At 38.9% G+C, this 20040-nt stretch overlaps 1 protein-coding gene across 1 annotated transcript in view; it reads right to left on the bottom strand.

Moving 5' to 3' along the window:
- Positions 1-20040, bottom strand: part of tll1 (tolloid-like 1) — a 69065-nt gene that overhangs the window by 32213 nt on the left and 16812 nt on the right. Inside the window, exons 3-12 of the mRNA XM_055205522.2 lie at positions 17696-17806; positions 12137-12217; positions 10559-10732; positions 10350-10467; positions 6306-6484; positions 5165-5270; positions 4905-5029; positions 3596-3711; positions 465-567; positions 261-377 (exon numbers count right to left, since the gene is read on the bottom strand). Of these exons, the coding sequence (XP_055061497.2) occupies positions 261-377; positions 465-567; positions 3596-3711; positions 4905-5029; positions 5165-5270; positions 6306-6484; positions 10350-10467; positions 10559-10732; positions 12137-12217; positions 17696-17806 (1230 nt within the window). The remainder of the gene's footprint in view (positions 1-260; positions 378-464; positions 568-3595; positions 3712-4904; positions 5030-5164; positions 5271-6305; positions 6485-10349; positions 10468-10558; positions 10733-12136; positions 12218-17695; positions 17807-20040) is intronic.

Here is a 20040-nt window from a genome sequence, read left to right as displayed (position 1 = left end):
CTGATCATCTTGCAAGTGTATACATACAGCCGTCTACATCAACAATGATAATACTTTCAACAGTCCCCCTCCATCCCAAATCAGCCTAAATTTTCTATGTTTGCTCGGAGCTTGAACCAATTTTCTGGATCAGGCCAATCCTTCAGGGACTACAGAATTTGTTCACCATTACCTCAATTAAAACTAGATGCACAGTGTTTTTGAACTAAAATGAAACACCAAGGCAATACTACAAGAAATAGTAGCACACAAACGCACACCTTCATAAACAGCTGCGAATCCCTTTCCAACCCAGTTGCTGCTACTCCGGAACTCAATCCACATCCGACTGTCGGTAGAGACCAAAACCTCTGGAATCTTATCACCACAGAAGCGACCTGCACACAAATACACACACACACAAGATGTCGAATCATAAGCACATCAGAAGTATATAACAGAACATTTAAGGTTCTTGTATGTACCCAGCAGTGGCGCTTTCCTCCAGTATCCATCACGAACCTCAATGTAGTCATACCAGCACAGGCTGCTCTTGTACAGGTCCATAGTGGTGAAGTTTAACACTATCTGAAATGAGCAGCACACAGCTGTCATGCACAACAAACCTCACAGTTTTTTTTTTTATTAAAACCATACACTCTTAAAAAATGTAACAGCAGCTATCACTGGGATAGTACCCTCCAAAAAGCTAAAAAGCCATTTAAGTACTTGCAAAAATATCTACTTCTAAAAAAGTCTCCAGTCAACTGGCGTTCCCACCAGCCGCGGTAAAGGCTGCAAAAATGCCCTATTCGCGGGTAGTTGGCCGCTTGAACATTTTGAGTTTCCTCGCTTCATTGGTGTGTGAAATTCTAGTCATTCGAGACATTCACGCGGAAATTCACGTCATGGGAGGAGCTTCTGTGACTCCGCCTGCTCCCCATAATCACGTCACTACTAGAGCAAGCTCCTAATTGGTTACCGCCGCGCGAATATCCGCCAAAGTTCAGATTTTTCAACTGTGAATGCCACATCACTCCAGGGCTTAAAAACGGAAAAAATTAGCAATCGTTTCACTCCGAGCAGAATCGATATTTTAACGTTTCCGGTTTTGCGTTCCTCATTGAACATTTACGTTCCGAAAACGGTTTACTTAGAAAAAATACCGGTTAATAACGTTATTTTAATTCAGGCTATACTTTAACAAATGCATGCATACAGACTAATTTTCACACAAAAATAATAACATAACACATGATATAAATAAACTTCAACATTTCATTAATTGTTAAAACCACAAAAGAAATACCTGCATTAATTTTAAGTATAAACAGCTGAAAAAAACGACCCGTTTTATGTGTTTTATGCCGGTCTTTTACTGGTTGAAACCGCAGCATACTCTGCTGGATGTTTACGTTAAATGTGCCTCTGTAAGTTACTTCAGTGAATCCCGGCTACTGTACTTCTCCCCCACATCCTTTAATATTGCAGACAGACTTGTTAAGACAGCTTGTCGTAAGAAAAATAATAATGAAAAGGAATTTCTTGGTGGCGACCCATCTAAAAAGTAATTGACAGTGGTATAAGTCCCCTGGCTTTTTTGAGTTACAGTTTGCATCTTCATATTTCCAAGCAAGTTTTAACTTAAACATACCTCTGAACATTTGATGGGTAGCTTTGTGGTTATTTAAGACAAATGCTATCGGGCCGGAGACTCGATGACTGCGGCGCGGGCATTTCACTCTTGCTATGTGTCAAAGTCACTCACGCTTGATGCGTCAAAGTCACATGTTGTACTGTTCAATTCATGATTGGTCACTGAAAACGATAAAATAACGTTATTAACCGGTTAATGGTAATTTTAAATAAACGTTTCTGTTCAGAACAATTAAAATTGATTTTGTTTTCGTTTTCGTTTTTGTTCCTGTTAAAATTTCGTTCGTTTCCGGTTTTCGTTTTCGTTCCTTGAACCGGTTCAGAGCCCTGCATCACTCTTCACTGTCCTTTCTGAATAAAGGTAAAAGGCGCACACATTCGGTCAATATATTAATATATTTGTAAACCTCCTTTAACCTCTTATGGAACGGCTGAAATTCCACAAGGGGCGTATTTGTTCCTCAGACATTGCACAATAAACGTGACATCCGAGTACATTCATTATAAATCGTGAATGAAAAGTGAGATTCGAACGAATGTCCGTTAGTAAACTAATTGTATACAGTATTTATATCGTAATTCGGTCAGAAACGTCAAGATTGTGAGATGAACAAATCGTTTTGGGTTTAAAAGGCTTGGATATTCCATTTCCTTGGACTTTTGGGGATTTATGAACAATTTGTTTTGGACAATTTCACCGAAGCGGATAAAGGGAAGATTTTGAAGGTAAGTAAATATCCTAAATCGGCGTCGCCCGGTTCAGGTAACTAACAATTAGATTACAGTTTTATGACTGCTAAACGATGTGCCGCATGACCGTATATTTTGAAAATGTAATGCTTCAAAGTTACAATGACGTAATGCAGTCTCATGTGCAAGGGAGGGGGTGTACCGTGTACGGCCCAGTGTTCCTTATCAGGTTAAGAGAAAAATCTTGCACCTTGCATCCAATTCTTCTTCTGTGCACTTAGCAGAATTGCTGAAAAATCATTGTGGCGTTTAACATATTCTGCCAACAAAATGGCATTTCTGAGTGGCCTAAGGCCGGGATTAAGCGGATTTGAAACGAATTTGAAGTATTGGACGAACCAATATGTCCCAAGAACATCAATCAATATCATCATCTCATTTTAATGGAGGTGACGTTTGGCGGCTTTTGCATCTGAGCTCTTCAATACCTTTAATGTACTAGTATGCATCCTGTAGCACAGTGTTTTCCATTGTACGGCTCGCAAGCCGCATACAGCTGGGCAAGCTTTAATTTGTGGCCGCATTATATCAAGTAAATAATACAGTGATATGATCATGCAGGTATGCACTTATTCTGTCTTTTCTGCTCCGGACGCTAACTTTGTTAGAAAACCATACCCGTTATATTAACATGCACATCGATAAGTGTGTTCAATCGCATGCAGTGCGATTGTAATATGACATCAAAGTACCGTGAGATCAGACTGCTTGTTATGCTTTCGAATTGCTCTCGCGGCAAAGTAATGTTAATCGTTCTGTGCAGCGCCACATAAAATTAAGAGAAAATCTTGTTTTTGTCATTAAGGGAAATCCTCTTGTCTCCGTTGCAAATTTGACTGGTAAATAATAAAAAATGATTCATTCTCATATTTATTGCATTGCAACAGATTGACAGATTGATAAGCAGATGTGCTATTTATGACCGGAAGTAACTTTTGATACTTTGAGGTAAAGGCAGATCACCTATTGACTCTGCCCTATCAGTGTGGCTCTCATGAAAAAAATTGTGAAGACCACTGCTCTAGCGGTAAATAGGGTACACAGGTGTACCATTTTGGATAGTACTGCCCCAGTGACAACTGTTTTATCTTTTTTACGTATTTGATCAATTACTTTTACAGAAAGAAAGTGATTGCAAATTTCAGATACAAACGCATAGAGAGCTGTGCAATGAACCTTTGTGAAGTCACTAACAGCAGCGGTGTCCTACCTTCTCCCCAGGTGTGACGGAGATCCTCCAAACACAGTGTGTATACGATGGGTATCCGTTTGGGTATCCTGGAGATGAGAAATTCCCCACTGAGTCCTGCAGCGTTTCACCACATGCTGGAGTAAATGAGACAATATGATGAATGAGTGGGTTACATACACATAACAAGGTAACAGAAATGGGGTCAGAAAGTTAATGAAAGTTATATTTTGTTGTTCAAGTAGTGTTTAGAATATAAAATATCAGTGTTTTGACAGATTCAGTGGGTGATCTTTTGATTCATACCATTAACTTAAAGTTTATTCAGGTTTTTCTTTAAAATAACCAGCTGTTCAAGTTATTCAACCTCAAAACTTGGGAAAACACAGCCACAATAATGTAACAAAGACCTATTGACTGATCTAATGAGATCTCGGGAGCCAAACGGGGCAAAACTGAAGAGCAGATTCTCGGTTGAAGAGAAGCTAAATCTGCAGCAAACGTTTGCCAAACGTTTCTCCCAATTACTGATGTAGCAGTTGGCCAAACTTTTAAAAGGCCTCTGCTTTTCATCACAGCTAATTGGACAGCGGCTGCATATGGAGATGCGTTTGGGTATGGATTTCAAAGATTCAGAGTCACACAACCATGCTGTTTCGAGTCTTACGTCAGATAAGCTGTTATCTTTGGCTTGGTAAACTCTCTGTGATAAAAAACAACCATCCTTATTCTAGACTAAACTTTGATTGACAGTCTGTACTGTATGTAACACCAAAGATATGAACTTTGTTCTTTTGGGAATAGTTTATCTGAATATATCACTTTTTTTCCATTAAATGCAAAAGTACAGTATATTGTCCAAGCTGTTCTTTTTCATGGAAATGGATGAGGTTGACATGACGCATGAGAGAAAATGATTAACTCTTCCTTTGTAGAGTTGTAAATGTCTTTGTATGTAAAATAGGTCATGTGATATGAATTTACACACTGAAACACAATCGTCACAAGTGCACAATACACAATACAGCACTGAAGAAACATACACTAATGCCACACGCATACTTGCACACAGACAGTACAGCGAAAGTATCCCACCATGCTCTCTTTCCCTGAAATTTCAGGGTGGCCCTCTTCCCTCTTCTAAGTGAGATTCAAGCACACATGCATCATTAAACTGACAAAAACAAATGATATCATGTAAGGAAACGCACTTACACATCCACACACACACAATATTATCTAGGGACACTTTCCTCTGCCCATAAAATGAGATCATCTTCTTTTAGTTTACACCCTGTGTCATCTTTCATTTTCACTCACACAAACATACCTGGGCATCTGTACAGTTTCTTGGCCTGGGATATGTCTCCTTTGCTGAGTCTAGTTCTCTGGCCGATAGCCGGCCTAACACCGTTCTCATCACGAGAGGGAAGAATTGTGTCCAGAAACATTCCTCTAGGGAAGAGAAATACAATGGAAAACCATTTTGATCATTTGTCTAGAGACGTCTGAATTCAATTACAAAGTGTGAAATTCTGCGAGTTTGTTTTTGTTATCTGACACAGAGAGACAAAGAAGTAAAAGTCTCACCTGGAAAAAGTGTTTCTGGCATAATGCATGATGCTGTCAAAATCATACGGCTCACCCAGAGAGTTTACATCCCCTGGTTCCATCTTGATGAAGTTATACTCCTGACCTGAGTATATACACATACAGACATATTTAAACAGATCTTTGGATCAGTATTTACTAGATACTGACACTTGAATTGCTCTTTTCACACAACAGCTTAGCAGGAGCAACTCGAATACCTACTGTAAATAAACTAAACTGAAAATAAATCACATGGAATGTAAAAAGCAGGTGTTCTTCCTGTTTATAACTAAATGGTGTATTGTATATGAACATACACTGTGTGTACCGTATGTAGCACTATGAACAGGGTTCCCACACCTTAGTTAATTTCAAATTCAAGGACCTTTCAATGACTTTCCAGGTCCAATACCCTCAAATTCAAGGACTAAATGTGGGGACATATTTCAAGTGAGAGCAATGTTACCTTTTAAGATACATTGTTACAGTTCCCTTTCGAGGGAACTTGCACTGCATCACTGCGGTGACACTTTGGGGACGCTTCCAGGGGTAAGTGCGTCTGAATGTGTATATCAAATTCAACCAATGGTGAGGGTTAACGACAAAGACAGGGTGACGCGGGAGCCAGGAAGTATATCACTATCTGAAATATTGCCAACGACGGCGTTACATGGACACAGGAAGTATGGCAAAGGAGACGCAGCGTCTCGTTCCTTTCTCAGGGAACAACAGTTACATAAGTAACCTGAGACTTTTCATTTGTCAAACAAAACTATGCAAAAAAGCATTTTCGTATGAATCAACATTCGCATACAGAAGATATAAGCATTTAAAGTGAATGGTTTAGCATGTGTGCTTAAAAAGTCTAGAATTTTTATTATATTATCCTACAATACACTTCCAGAAAACTTCTTGCATAAAATAGATTCAAGCACTTTCAATGACCTGTATCTATGCATGTATGTTTTCAAAAACTTCCCAGGGCCTTGAATTATTTCCCCCAGATTCACAAACTTTCAAGGACCCGTGGGAACCCTGAATAAAACAAGAATGACAACTGCATTCTCATGGTTGTATCTTAATAGAAGGCACCTGACAGGATATACAGTAAAAACATAAGTCATGGTTATCGTAGTACCAGGTTGGATGTTGTCTCTGATGATAGTCACGTGATCATCACGGTCCGGTCGCGTGTGCTCGTGCCAAAAGCCAATTACATGGCCAAGTTCGTGAACAACAATGCCAAACTTGTCACAGTTCTTTCCAATAGATATTGCCTGGGGACCGTTGCCGCGACGACCAACGTAGGAGCAACACCTTGAGAATCAAAAAAGGAAAACATTAAACTCTGACATGTTGGCTCATCCCACTTGTGTACAGTGCAGATTATGATTATGTGATGAATGTTATTCTTAGGGGGTGGTGAGCGATGAGCTGTGGAGTGTTGTTGTGGGGTGAGCTAGGGTGACTTGAAATGATGAGAGCCGATTAACTGTGTTTAGGGTAACCTGAGGTCAACACTCAGATTCTTACTGTGTTGTTTCCTGAACGACAAATAAGCACACATTGTTCACTTCTGATTATGTGCCAGTGCAAAAACTTGCATTAGAGAGACAAAAGCTTGTCCCAATTCGAAGGCTGTGATTAGTTGAATCGTCTATAGACGGTTTTAGCAGTAACAACATAACCATAAACGGCTTTCACTGAACAAACGTAACTTCCAGTACACTTCTACAAAGAATACAATAACAATAGAGTCCTTTAAGAGTAGTTTATTTTTGACAAGAAGGAAAATATACCAATTAGATTATCTTAGTTTAAATCATAGCTAAATTGTATAAAAAAATAAACTGAGCTAATGTTACTGTGTAAAATGTGTACTATATAATGTATACAATGTTAACTACAGATTGGCTGCCAAACCTCCCTTTACAAAGCAGTGATCCATGATCCCTGTCTCCCCCCTTCTTTAGGAAACCAAAACATTTGTTATTTTCGAGGAGGTATTTGTTCCAGAGTTCAGGTAGCCACTAGCCAGACCATTAAACAGAGAGCGGAAGTTAAGTTCCGTCCAGACGCTTAACCGCGGCAACGCACATGCATCCGAAGAAACCACCTATAGAAAGAAAGGTTTCTTGACAGATGCGGTTATCCTGAGATTCAATGAGTGCCTGTAACAGCTGAATATAATGGCTTGATATTTTAAAATAAACAAAAATATTTAAAGTGTGTATTTGAAAGAAAAAGGTCCTTTACATTGTTTTAGTATGTTTGCATGAGTATATATATATATACTGCTAAACAGTAAAGTCCACGTCCTTTTAGTCCAAAAAATGTGCATATATCCTTCCCTAAAGAAATCCAAACGGCTCCAGGATGATAAACAAAGGTCTTCTCAGGGTAATCCGCATGGTGTTGTTGTAGAAATATCCATATTTAAAACTTTATAAACGAAAATAACTTGCTTCCTGTAGCGCTGCCATCTTAGACTCCTCTGTATTCAGGAGAGAGTATATAGTGTGGGAATTTGTCTTAGTGACGTATGACAAATTCGGAGGTCCGGGCCACAGAGCAGCAGCACAGAAACCTCCTCATCCTGAATGCGGATGCGACTAAGATGGCACATTACCGGAAGGAATTTATTTTCGTTTATAAAGTTTTAAATGTGTATATTACTACAACAAAACGGCGCGGATTACCCTCAGAAGGCCTTTCTTTATCATCGTGGAGCCGTTTGGATTTATTTTGTGAAGGATAGATGCATATTTTTTGGAATTGAAGGATGTGGACCCCATAACTTCACATTTAATGAACTGAAAGATCTAAAACATTTTCTAAAATAACTGAAAATGTGAGTAAATCGTGGGTTTAATATAATTTTTGGCCGAACTATCCCTTTAATCCGCATAAATGTGTCATATTTTCTATATTTTATTCCATATTTATTTTAATAAGTCAGAAATGTCTCTACTGTGACCAGTTGACAGGGGCAATTATGGATCGCCGTATGCTAGACTGTCTCATTTCAGTGTGTTTCGTGAACTTCAGTTTATACCATATAATTGATGGTATCAGCTTTGAAGAGAGCAAACTTGTAGTAAAAATATCATTAACAGTAAAATCACTGTAACTCACAACAAAACACTGTAAAAAACAGACTGACATGCATGTTTCTGTCAGATACTGTACCATGTTGTTATGTTTAACATAATGTGGAAAACAGGATTAAGGTGTTTACCATATCCCTACCACAGATATACACATCTTGAGCATGCCATGGTCTCATAGACTTATATTATTTTATCAACAGATCCTTAAAGGTGCAGTGTGTAACTTTTAAAAGGATCTAATGACAGAAATGCACTATTATATACATAACTTTATTATTAGTGGTGTATAAAGACTTTACATAATGAACTGTTGTGTTTTTATCTACATACACCATGGGGGTCCACTTACATGTAAGTCGCCATTTTGTGCCGCCATGTTTCTACAGTAGCCCTAAATGGACAAACTGCTCTACAGAGCGTGTTTTATCACCACGGTATTTTGTCTTAGACAACAACATGTTTGTCCTGTGGTGGCTACTGTAGCTTCTCTATGCGTTTCGGTGAAAGGTGGACTGAGCCTTTGGTTGCAATTCACAATCTCCCTGCTAGATGGTGCTGAAAGCTACACACTGCACCTTTAAAAGTGACACAGTGCGTAGTCCTTTTAATCCTAAAACACATACACCTGCTGAGCCACAGAGAGGTTGTTATGTCAAAGTTTGGGAATTCAGATGAAAACTTAACAGTCTTCATTTAGGTGTCTCACATACTCAAACACAAAGCAGTAATCTCAATTCCAGTCGGTCTATTTATAACGTGGATTAGAACATTAATCCCTCATTTCATAGCCAACGATAGTGTGGATTACACACACAGATAAACACAGAGAGATCCGTAAGATGTTATACTAAAACCTAAATAAAAATATGAATGTAGCCTGTTAATAAATTTACACATATGCAACATTCAAAACCTTTACATTTAATGCAGGTTTATGCAAGATCAGTCACTTTTACATACAAAAGGCTTTGTTAAATGTTTGCCTGTCTAGTAGTTCATTGCAGACTGATGCACTTTGATTATTATAATAGATATGAGTGGTAGATGGATAATATTATGTAATGCTCTCTTCTACCTCTGTCTGCTCGGATATAATCTACTCTTGCCCTTCTGTCAATGGTGTTTTTCTTTGTAATCTCTGAATCTGATTCAGTATTTCAATTCACCTCTCTGTGCCCTTTCCACCAGTACCTCTCAATCCAACCTTTCACTAAAAAGACCTTTCATATCCCCGATTTCCATCCGTATACACAACTGAAAAACGTTAATTGACTGATAACACTTCTGTGAGTGGTTACATTTTTTTTCTTATCGATTTATGTGTCGATTCCATGTGATCACATGATCAGTCAAAAGCAAAGGTTTCACATATGAACAACACCAAGCTGCCAAAATGTTTATCTAGACTTATGTGATTTCCGTCTTTCCTTTTCTCGCTCTCTTCCTTGTTAACACGCTGTTAGGATTCCATTCCTAAGAACAATAGGCGGTTCGCTCACCGTGGTAACGGGGCAGGAAGGAAAGCAAGGCCGACTGCAGTCGTCTCAGCCGACACTCACTCCCTAGCTCTCGCAAACAAACACATACACACACACACACACACACCTTACAGGATACACTCACATAACAAATGAAAGTCGAGTATCTAAGTGTGTGTTTCATTGAGTTTTACTCAACCTTTTAACATTGAATACGTGTTCAAGACACAAATCTCTGTGTGGAAACTAGAGATCCCAAAGGAAAGAAAAATCAGATGAGATCTCTTCACTGTGATATCTAGAAGTGTTCAGCTTTCTAAACTATCAGATCTCTCACAAACTATTCTCAGATTGGCCAAAATACCTGTCTGCAATAAACTCACATCATTTTCATCAGATTCTCCCAAAACCAGATCATCTAAGATATGCCTTCCACACTGATTTTATAGATTATATATAAAAAATAATCTTATTTGTGTCCATTTAAATTTTTATTCTTTTGCAAAAAATTAATTTTCCTGTGTGCTTTGATGATGAAGGACATGTATGTCCCTTATTTCCATTATTTCCTTGGGGAAAAACACAGATACGCACCCGCATGGTCTATAGGTGAAAACAATGTAACTCTCCTCGTCGGTTTTCTCAATGAAGGTCACGCATGTTTGTTTCTCCCAGTGTCTCATTGCCTGTTTTAACATCGCCCTCTGACTACCTAAGAAACACAAAAATCTTCACGTTATTACAATATCCGTATGCCAGCATGCCCGACAGGGTATACACATGCACACACCTTGGTCTCTTACCAGTAAAGTTGCCACCTATGACGTAAGGGATGACTCCTCCAGGCCAAATCTTCTCTGCTCGGGATGTAGCAGCACGGGGCACTCGAGACTTCACACCTTTAACGCCATTTCCACTTCTTCCTCCAGCTTTAGAGTTTGGTTTTACGTCTTCACTGCTATTTACAGGCCATGATTCTACAGCATAGAGACAGACAAATTAACCATTTAAAGAGGACATACCATGAAAAGTGCTTCTATTGACTTAGAAAATGTAAAAATGAACAACCCAGTAACTTAGTTTTGGTAAACTATTCCCTGCAAGCATGTGAAAAATTAGCTCCCCTAATGTTCTCATAATAAGTGGATCTTATTATAATAATACCGGCCCTTAACCTGCACTATCCAACCACGGGACTGCCATTTAGTGCAGAGAAAGAGAGATAAAAAATTAATGAAAGCACAACTGAGTTTCAATTTCAACAAATCACCATCATTTTGATCAGTGTTTGCATTTCATCAGCTCATTTGCATTTTAAAGGACACGGCACATTGGCCAAAACGGCACATTTTTGCTCACACCTACAAAGTGGCATTTTTAACATGCTATAATAATAATTTTATGTGGGGTATGTTGAGCTAAAACTATATGTACTCTGGGGACACCAAAGATTTGACATCTTAAAAAAGTCTTGTGAAATGTCCCATTTAAAACATCAAACTAATTTTACTCACTTTTTTCTTTTTTCTCACTTGCATTTTCACAAGAAGTCTTATATTAAACCTTTTCTTCAGGCTCTAAATATCAGCCATCAAATCAAATATCAAAGTTCCTCATTTAATGAGAGATTGGATTGAAGATATAAAACTGCCGAAACACGTCTAACTGTCGAAATTAGGCAGCCTTTTTTGAGGGTTAACTCTTTAAAGGTTAAACCTGCACATGCCTAAGCTCTTATTGTGATAAAATCCAACCTGCTGACACATGACCGCACTCTGCACATCATTCCAGTTTAAAAAACATTAGTTAAAAGACAAAAAAAAATACATTGCATGAAATAACATACCTTACAAAGATACATTAGGTTTAATTTTTTAATGACACTCACAATTGGTCAAACAGGCATGCAAAAAATCTGTAAAATATTTGGCAACTTAACACAGTAAATACAGTTTGTAATGCATCATAAGAGTCATTCATTTACTATGGGAAAATGAAAGGAATTTCCTATTGAGTAGCCACTTATTTTAGTCAATGATTCCTCCTTGGCAGGGGATAATAAAATTTAAGTGCACAGCATTAAAGACAGAATGATCTTTTCATTTCAAATAAAATATGATAAGATATGACTCAATATACCAGGCACTCTCTAGAAATAATTCACTTAAATATATGAAATGGTTTATAAAACAAATCTGCGTATAGAAACTTGAATACGTGACAAACAACAAAGCGTTGACTTGTGTCAAAGATTTATGAACACGTCTTTTTAAATCATGTCACAATGTTTTATAGTACAGTAGTTTTTGCCATGTGATGTGTCAGGTGCTGTTAGGTGATATCACAGTGCTATGTCTGTTCAAGTATAAAGGTGAACTCACCAAAGCCTAGCCGTCGTATTCTGTCCAGCAAAAGATATAATGAGCCTCTCTTCTTACTAGGATTGTGTTCTTCTAGACCACCTGAAAAAAAGAAACATACAAAAAAGTATTATGCAATTATTTAAGGACGAATTCACTAAACCGCCGTAACAATATCTACATGTTTTCACAAACCATTTACACATTTTTTAGCCAAAGCAACTTACAATGAATTCAATCTATGCATTTTTTTCATCACTATGTGTGTGTGTTTTCATGACCTTTACACATTGCTAACACAACGCTTTATCCATTGAGCCACAGGAGCACCCACCTGTTATCTGGTTTAATAAGACACTAAATGCACTGAAATAACAAATAATATTTTTGTGCTTAATCTTGAATATTTAATTTTAGTTTTATTGCTAGTTTACTGGTTTGGCTAACAGTGTTAAAGGAAAACAACACAGTTTTTCATATTTGACTATGTTCTTACCTCAACTTAGACGAATTAATACATCCCTATCTTTTTTCAATGCGTGCACTTTATTTTTGCACAGCGTGTCGTGAATGTGTTAGCATTTAGCCTAGCCACATTCATTCCTTAGGATCCAAACAGGAATGAATTTAGAAGCCACCAAACACTTCCATGTTTCCCCTATTTAAAGACTGTTGCATGAGTAGTTACACAAATAAATATGGTGGCACAAAATAAAATGTGGCGATTTTTTTTAACAGACCAAAAAATGAGAACTATATTGTATGGCGGAAGAGCACTTAATTGCAGCACCACAAGCTCTGGAGTAGTAACATGCACGCCGAGGTCAAAGTGCTGCAGACTAAGTGCTCTTCCGCCATACAATATAGTTCTCATTTTTTTTCAATCACCACAATTTATTTTGTGCCACCATTCTTACTCGTGTAACTACTCATGTAACAGTCTTTAAATAGGGAAAACATGGAAGTGTTTGGTAGCTTCTACATTCATCCCTGTTTGGATCCTAAGGAATGAATGGGGCTAGGCTAAATGCTAACACATTCACGACGTGATGAAGTGCATGCATTGAAAAAAGATAGGAATCTATTAATTAGTCTAAGTTGAGGTAGCCCTACTGAAAAATCCAGCTAAGACCAGCGTGGGCTGGTGAGCTGGTTTTGGCTGGTCCCCATCTTGGTTTTAGCTGGTTTTGCTGGTGTGGGAAGCTGGTTTTGCTGGTGTAGCAAGCTGGTCTAGGTGTGTTTTGGTCACATTTTAAGCTGGTCTAGCTGGACTTAGCTGGTCATGCTGGAATACCAGCTGGCCCACCAGCATGACCAGCTTTGTCGGGCTGGGAGGACCAGCATAAACCACCTTAAACCGGCTGAAACCAGCTAAAACCAGCTACCAGCTTATGCTGGTTTTAGCTGGATTTTTCAGTAGGGAGGAACATAGTAAAATATTGAAAAATGGTGGTGTTTTCCTTTAATGTTGTCATAATGTTACATGAACCTTTCCTGTAGCTGGACCTTGACTGAGCCAAGATTGACGCTTATTTTATCCTCTGTCCTCACCTTTCCCTCATTCAACATCTCACCTACTCTTTTATTTCACTCCCAGGGTTCTCACTGAACATCTCTATTCACACATCTGTGTTCCTCTACTCTCTTCCTTTTCCATTTACCGTTCTCTTTCTTACTTTCTCTCTTTCTCTATGGAATTTCTCTGATGTGGACAGGAAAGTGAGGAACAAACAAAACTCTGAATTGAAGATGCAGGAAAAGGCTGAGCTCAGGGATTTACAGTATGCACACACACACACACACACACACACACACACACACATACACTAACTGTAATACACTGTGTTAGTTGTGGACAGATTCTAAACAGAATCCTGATAAATCTGGAAATCTCCAACGAGGACCTGTCCTAAATGATTTGAACATGCATCGGTTCTCCCGCTATTCTAGGTCCTAATGCAGTTTGCCCTTCTGCCCTGGTGGCACATCCTGTGATGACCCAAGGACGGAAACACAAAGCTCAATCCTTATCGCCACTTTTGGTCTTACTTCCTTCTTCTTGCTGCCAAAGACTTCGAGGGATCGAGGTGATATTGCTGACGCTGCTGTCGCCCAGCGAGTGGAATTTGGCTCGTATAGTTGGCTCTTTCCTAGAAAGTGTCTTTTAGCAGCAGTTTTTGCACAAACCAGTGGACTGACACTGTTCTGACTTCTAATTAGCTTAATTTAAAATAGTGCAATAGGGAAATACATAAACAAATAGTGTTGATTTTGTCAATTAAGGCTGTTTAAATATCAGTGATTTGCACCAAATATAGACCTCTGCAACACACACACATCAACACACACACACACACGGGTTGTTTGCTGAGGGTGCAGTGGAGTTGAGACAGGAGCATTTATCAAGTCTAATCACCTAAAGCTATAAACTCCCAATGTCCCCTACACATTATTCAACTTCAATATGACTTTCATATTACCCACAGCCCACAACACAATTATAGACATCTATCGTCTCTTTTTGACACCTCAGCATCTCGGACTGATAAAGTCAGATTTAATCCTAAAAACAAACTCCACAGAGGCTGTTCTGAGCCTGTGTGTTGAGGGCGAAATACAGAAACAGAGCCATTACTGTAATGCCCAAAAGAACGTCTGACTTTAGACATGACATCAGGACCATAAAAAAACATTGGTGGCTTCAAGGACTGAGTCAAACAAAACAAACAGAAGCTCCAGTGTTGGACCTTGAACTATGGAAAGAATCATTGAGTGCGTTTACACGCACAGAATAAGCGGATAACTATCAAAAATCTTGTGTTTACATGCAAATAAATCAATAAACCAGCAATAAACTACGTTTACATGAGATTTTGAGATTTGTCAGGTTTCTCACATGCAGTGACTAGGGGTGGCACGGTTCACAAAACCCTCGGTTCGGTTCGTATCACGGTTTTATGGTCACGGTTCTCAGTTCAGTATGGTTCTTGTTGTTATTTTTTCTTTTAATTTTTAACATTTCAGAAATGTATTATCTTATTAATGTATTAATTATCCAGAATTGAGGATACAGTATTTAAAATGTTATATCATGCAATCATGCACAGACTGAATTTGACTATAAGCGCATTATTGGGACCATCTCTGAGGAAAGCCAGGTGAGATTTTGATACAGCAAGAGGGAAGACATTGATGATTTCAGCATGCTTTTCATTTATTTGGCAAAAAAGAGAATGTGTATTGCCATCTACATTAACTTTATGTGCATTTTTATCAAAATGCCAACTTCAGTGTAGCTCTAAGATTTATTACTGAGAGGCTGCTTAAATACTGCAGACAGTAGCCTATATGTGGACGAGAGAGAAACATAACGTTTACACCTGTAATATTTAAATCCGTCTCCTTTGTCCACTTTTGACTACTTCTGTCCTGATTACTTTGAGGGAAAATTTATGAAGTGGGATCGCGCAGCTTTCGCACGCTAGCAAGGTGAGGCTGCGCGGAGATAAGCCGCTTTGGTTTTATCAATGAAAGGCTAAAAATAGCGCTGAATACGAAAAGACGTAAAATGTGTTCAGTACCTCAGATTAGATAAATGGGCGGAGAGACGGCGGTCTCCTGTGGCTGTTCGAACACATTCAACCCATAGACTGCAGTTCTATCTATCGTTTAATTTCCGTTGTCATCATAGGTAACATGAAATAAAAAATGTTTCCACACACCAAACTTATACGACGCTGGCGCATCCTCCAACTCCAGGCAGACTTCCTTTTCTCTCCCACTTGCCATTTCTACACGTAACATGACCTGCAGTACTTACGCTCCAAACCAGTCTCCTCTTCTTTCGCGCAAAAGGGAAACATGCTATCTGAGGTCACATACAGGGCATGAGGCTACATTGCGCATGTCATGAACCGTTGAACCGTGCGACGCACACGCGCTCCGAACCGAGACAAGCGAACCGAACGGTTCAGATTTTTTTCATGAACCGTGCCACCCCTAGTAGTGACATATAGTACATAAAGTCATTTAAAGGAGCAGATGGAATATCTGTCTTAAGCTATACTGTTTTATGTCTGCTTTTCAGAACCTGTAAATGCAACATAAGCTTTTATTTTCGCAGTTTTTCTGCCACTGCTTTAGTCAAACAGAGACTTTTATGCGTTAATTTTATGCGTTAATTTTATGCGTTACTTTTATGGGTTACTTTTATGCGTTACTTTTATGCGTTACTTTTATGCGTTACTTTTATGCGTTACTTTTATGCGTTACTTTTATGCGTTACTTTTATGCGTTACTTTTATGAGTTACTTTTATGAGTTACTTTTATGAGTTACTTTTATGAGTTACTTTTATGAGTTACTTTACAATATGGGCTTTACCTGATTGTATGCGTTTACATTAGGGCTTTGTATCGCCAACAATTTCCCAATACGTTACGTATTCCGATACAATGCCATGATACAATGCGTATCACGATACAGGACAATTTTGATTTATATTTTTGTTTAGAATTTAGTAACGTTATTATCTGTTTGTTGTACATTGAATAAGCAGTGTTGTAACAGTTGTGTTTTTGCCATTCATTTATTAGCTTTTGGGGAACTTGTAGAAAGGCATAATATCCATCTCTATCAGAGCTACAGTACTTAACTCATGTTGCTTCAAAGCAGTTTTACAAAGATAGGGCTTCTTCATTATATAATAGGTTTATTATGAATTGCTTAAGATGCGACGTGCAGTCTTTTTTGTGCAATGCTACTCAAACTGCTGCAAAGGGCGAGTCATGAAGTTAAAGTTAAGATAGGTGCGTAAAAAGAGAAAGAGCACACGCTAAGGAAAGGTGTGCAGACGTGTGTGCACGCGAGACGGAGACAAAAACGGGAAAGAAAACCCACTAAAAATCACGGGTCACACGCATCCCTTCCGTATGATCTCGGATCAACTATGCGTCCTACTATATGATCCAACTATGCAATCCATCACGCTACTTTCAAAAGTGCGTTAGAATCGATACGGAAGGTGCTGTATGGATGCGCGCACATGGCGAGTGAGTAATGCTGTAATACATTAATGATGTATCGCCGTATTGATATTTTAAACACAGCACTAGTTTACATGACCCCACATGTTATCAGTCTGTTAAGCATAATCGGCGTAAGACTGTGGATGTACATGCACTCATTGTTGTTCTACACAACCCTCAGCAGCTGCTGACTGCAGCTTTAACCTTGTCTACAGTATGTTTGCCACTGTACTCAGCTGAAAAAACATGTGGATTGGAAGTCACACAGAAAATTTGTATTGTCTATTAACATCTTTTAAAGTCCAGATTGTGTGACAGATCTTTCAGTTAAGGAATAGTTTCCCCAAAAATTCTGCCATTATTTACTGACCCTCATATTGCACTCACATCCCCCTATCAAACATTTTGACACTGGGGTGGTTTCCAAGACAGGGCTTAAGTCTAGTCCACAACAAAAATGCAAAGAACGGTTGTAGTAAGGTCAGAAAGAAATACAGGGTGAGCAAATACTGGCAAAATTTCATTTCTGATGTGTGCTGTAAAATGCATCTTACCAGACGTGTGCCCCTGTCTGCCATGTGACTCCTGTGTGAGATCTATCGTCCCATCGATTGTAAACATTTTCAAGTCCTCCTCATCCAAGGCAATATCTCCCCAAAATACAGCTGGAAAGGAAAGAAGAATATAATTAGAGGACACAAACATACACTCTTTGGTAACATGGATTGATGGTCTGGCAGACACCTTTACTCTGAGACTCAGATCTGAGATCAGTCCTGTACCATTGACTAATGCTAATTTAGGGTTTGCTGCATACGCAATTGATCGACAAGTGAACTTGAGAGGTAACATCTTGGGCTTGTCAATGTGCCCTTCACTCTCACACACGCACAAGTTCCCTTGAGACAACGTATACGGCCCTTAGATGCTGAGCAAGCTGACTGTTCCTGATGCCAAGTAATGTGTATATTCTTTCCAAATCTGATCTTCCCAGTATCTGTATCTCCAAGATTGCTAATATTCAGCTACAATCATGACATCCTTAACAAAGAGGTCACAAAGATGGCTGTTAGGACATAATTTTGGGAACTCTGCCGTGTGTTTATGTGTGTGCGCATGAGAGAGAGAGAGAGAGTTTTGGCAGCTCACATCCTCCTCAACCTTGATAATGAACAATAAACAATAAGAATTATGCTTTAGGCTATCTTGATTTTTCCATTTTGACATGCATGCTGCCCTTGTGCATGTGCTGTGCACGTGTGTTTACAAGCATCCATCCATCGCCCATTAATTCCTCACACAATGTTCAATCTGAATCTGTGATTGTGCTCAGTATCACAATTAAATATAGCCAGAGTCCCCTGTGGGTCACACCCTTCATAGAGAACTAATATTAGCACTGAACTAACCCCACTCCATTCGTCTGTGGGAGTCTACTACAGGATGACACAATAAATGTCGAATACGTCCAGGAAAAAGTCTTCTAATTATTGTGAGCTGTCCTAGAAAAGCTCAGATGCAATGATTCTGCTCAGGCTTATAGGCACCAATTAATATGAACTGATTTAAAAAAACAACATTAATATTTTCAAGTTTCTTTTCTGAATTTTTCGCTGAACCTATCATAGAGACTTCAATACAATAAGCCTAACCCATGGTTTAAGAAAGCGCAAAATAAGTAAGTGGATACATGACCAAATCATTTATACACTCATCTAAAGGATTATTAGGAACACCATACTTATACTGTGTTTGACCCCCTTTCACCTTCAAAACTGCCTTAATTCTACGTGGCATTGATTCGACAAGGTGCTGAAAGCATTCCTTAGAAATGTTGGCCCATATTGATAGGATAGCATCTTGCATTTGATGGAGATTTGGGGATGCACATCCAGGGCACGTCCCAAAGATGCTCTATTGGGTTGAGATCTGGTGACTGTGGGGGCCATTTTAGTACAGTGAACTCATTGTCATGTTCAAGAAACCAAATTGAAATGATTCAAACTTTGTGACATGGTGCATTATCCTGCTGGAAGTAGCCATCAGAGGATGGTACATGGTCAGAAACAATGCTCAGGTAGGCCGTGACATTTAAACGATGCCCAATTGGCACTACGGGGCCTAAAGTGTGGCAAGAAAACATCCCCCACACCATTACACCACCACCACTAGCCTCCACAGTGGTAATAAGGCATGATGGATCCATGTTCTCATTCTGTTTACGCCAAATTTTGACTTTACCATCTGAATGTCTCAACAGAAATTGAGACTCATCAGACCAGGAAACATTTTTACCAGTCTTCAACTGTCCAATTTTGGTAAACTTGTGCAAATTGTACCTCTTTTTCCTATTTGTAGTGGAGATGAGTGGTACCCGGTGGGGTCTTCTGCTGTTGTAGCCCATCTGCCTCAAGGTTGTGCGTGTTGTGGCTTCACAAATGCTTTGCTGCATACCTCGGTTGTAACTAGTGGTTATTTCAGTGAAAGTTTTTTTCGTCTTTCTTCTTTTTTATCATAAACCCTTTAGACGCGTCTGCAGCAGGCACTTATTTTGACAAGACACGTGATGCACAAAGGTTCAATCAATGCACCGAACACATATTTTGAAATTATGAACCACACACGACGGACTACATACATGTTGTTATGAACTTCGCATCATGCGCACTCGAAAAAAGAAGTCACCGGCCGCCACTGCAATAAACTAAAAAGTACACAAATCCAACCTAAAGAGTGTTATGCACATTTGTCACTAATGATTCATTTTGTACAATTTTAAGTTAAAATAAGGGTTCTTCGCAGTCAACAGCCCTGAAAGTGAGACAAGACAGTTTGAAAAAACTGTATCAAGTCTCTAGGTGAACAAGGAAAGTGCCTCAGACCGCAGAGGAAAATTCAT

The sequence above is a fragment of the Misgurnus anguillicaudatus genome, chromosome 3 (genome assembly GCF_027580225.2).
Source record: "Misgurnus anguillicaudatus chromosome 3, ASM2758022v2, whole genome shotgun sequence".
Classification (NCBI taxonomy): domain Eukaryota; kingdom Metazoa; phylum Chordata; class Actinopteri; order Cypriniformes; family Cobitidae; genus Misgurnus; species Misgurnus anguillicaudatus.
Note: the sequence above shows the minus strand (reverse complement) of the source record. Positions and strands in the feature narration are given on the sequence as shown.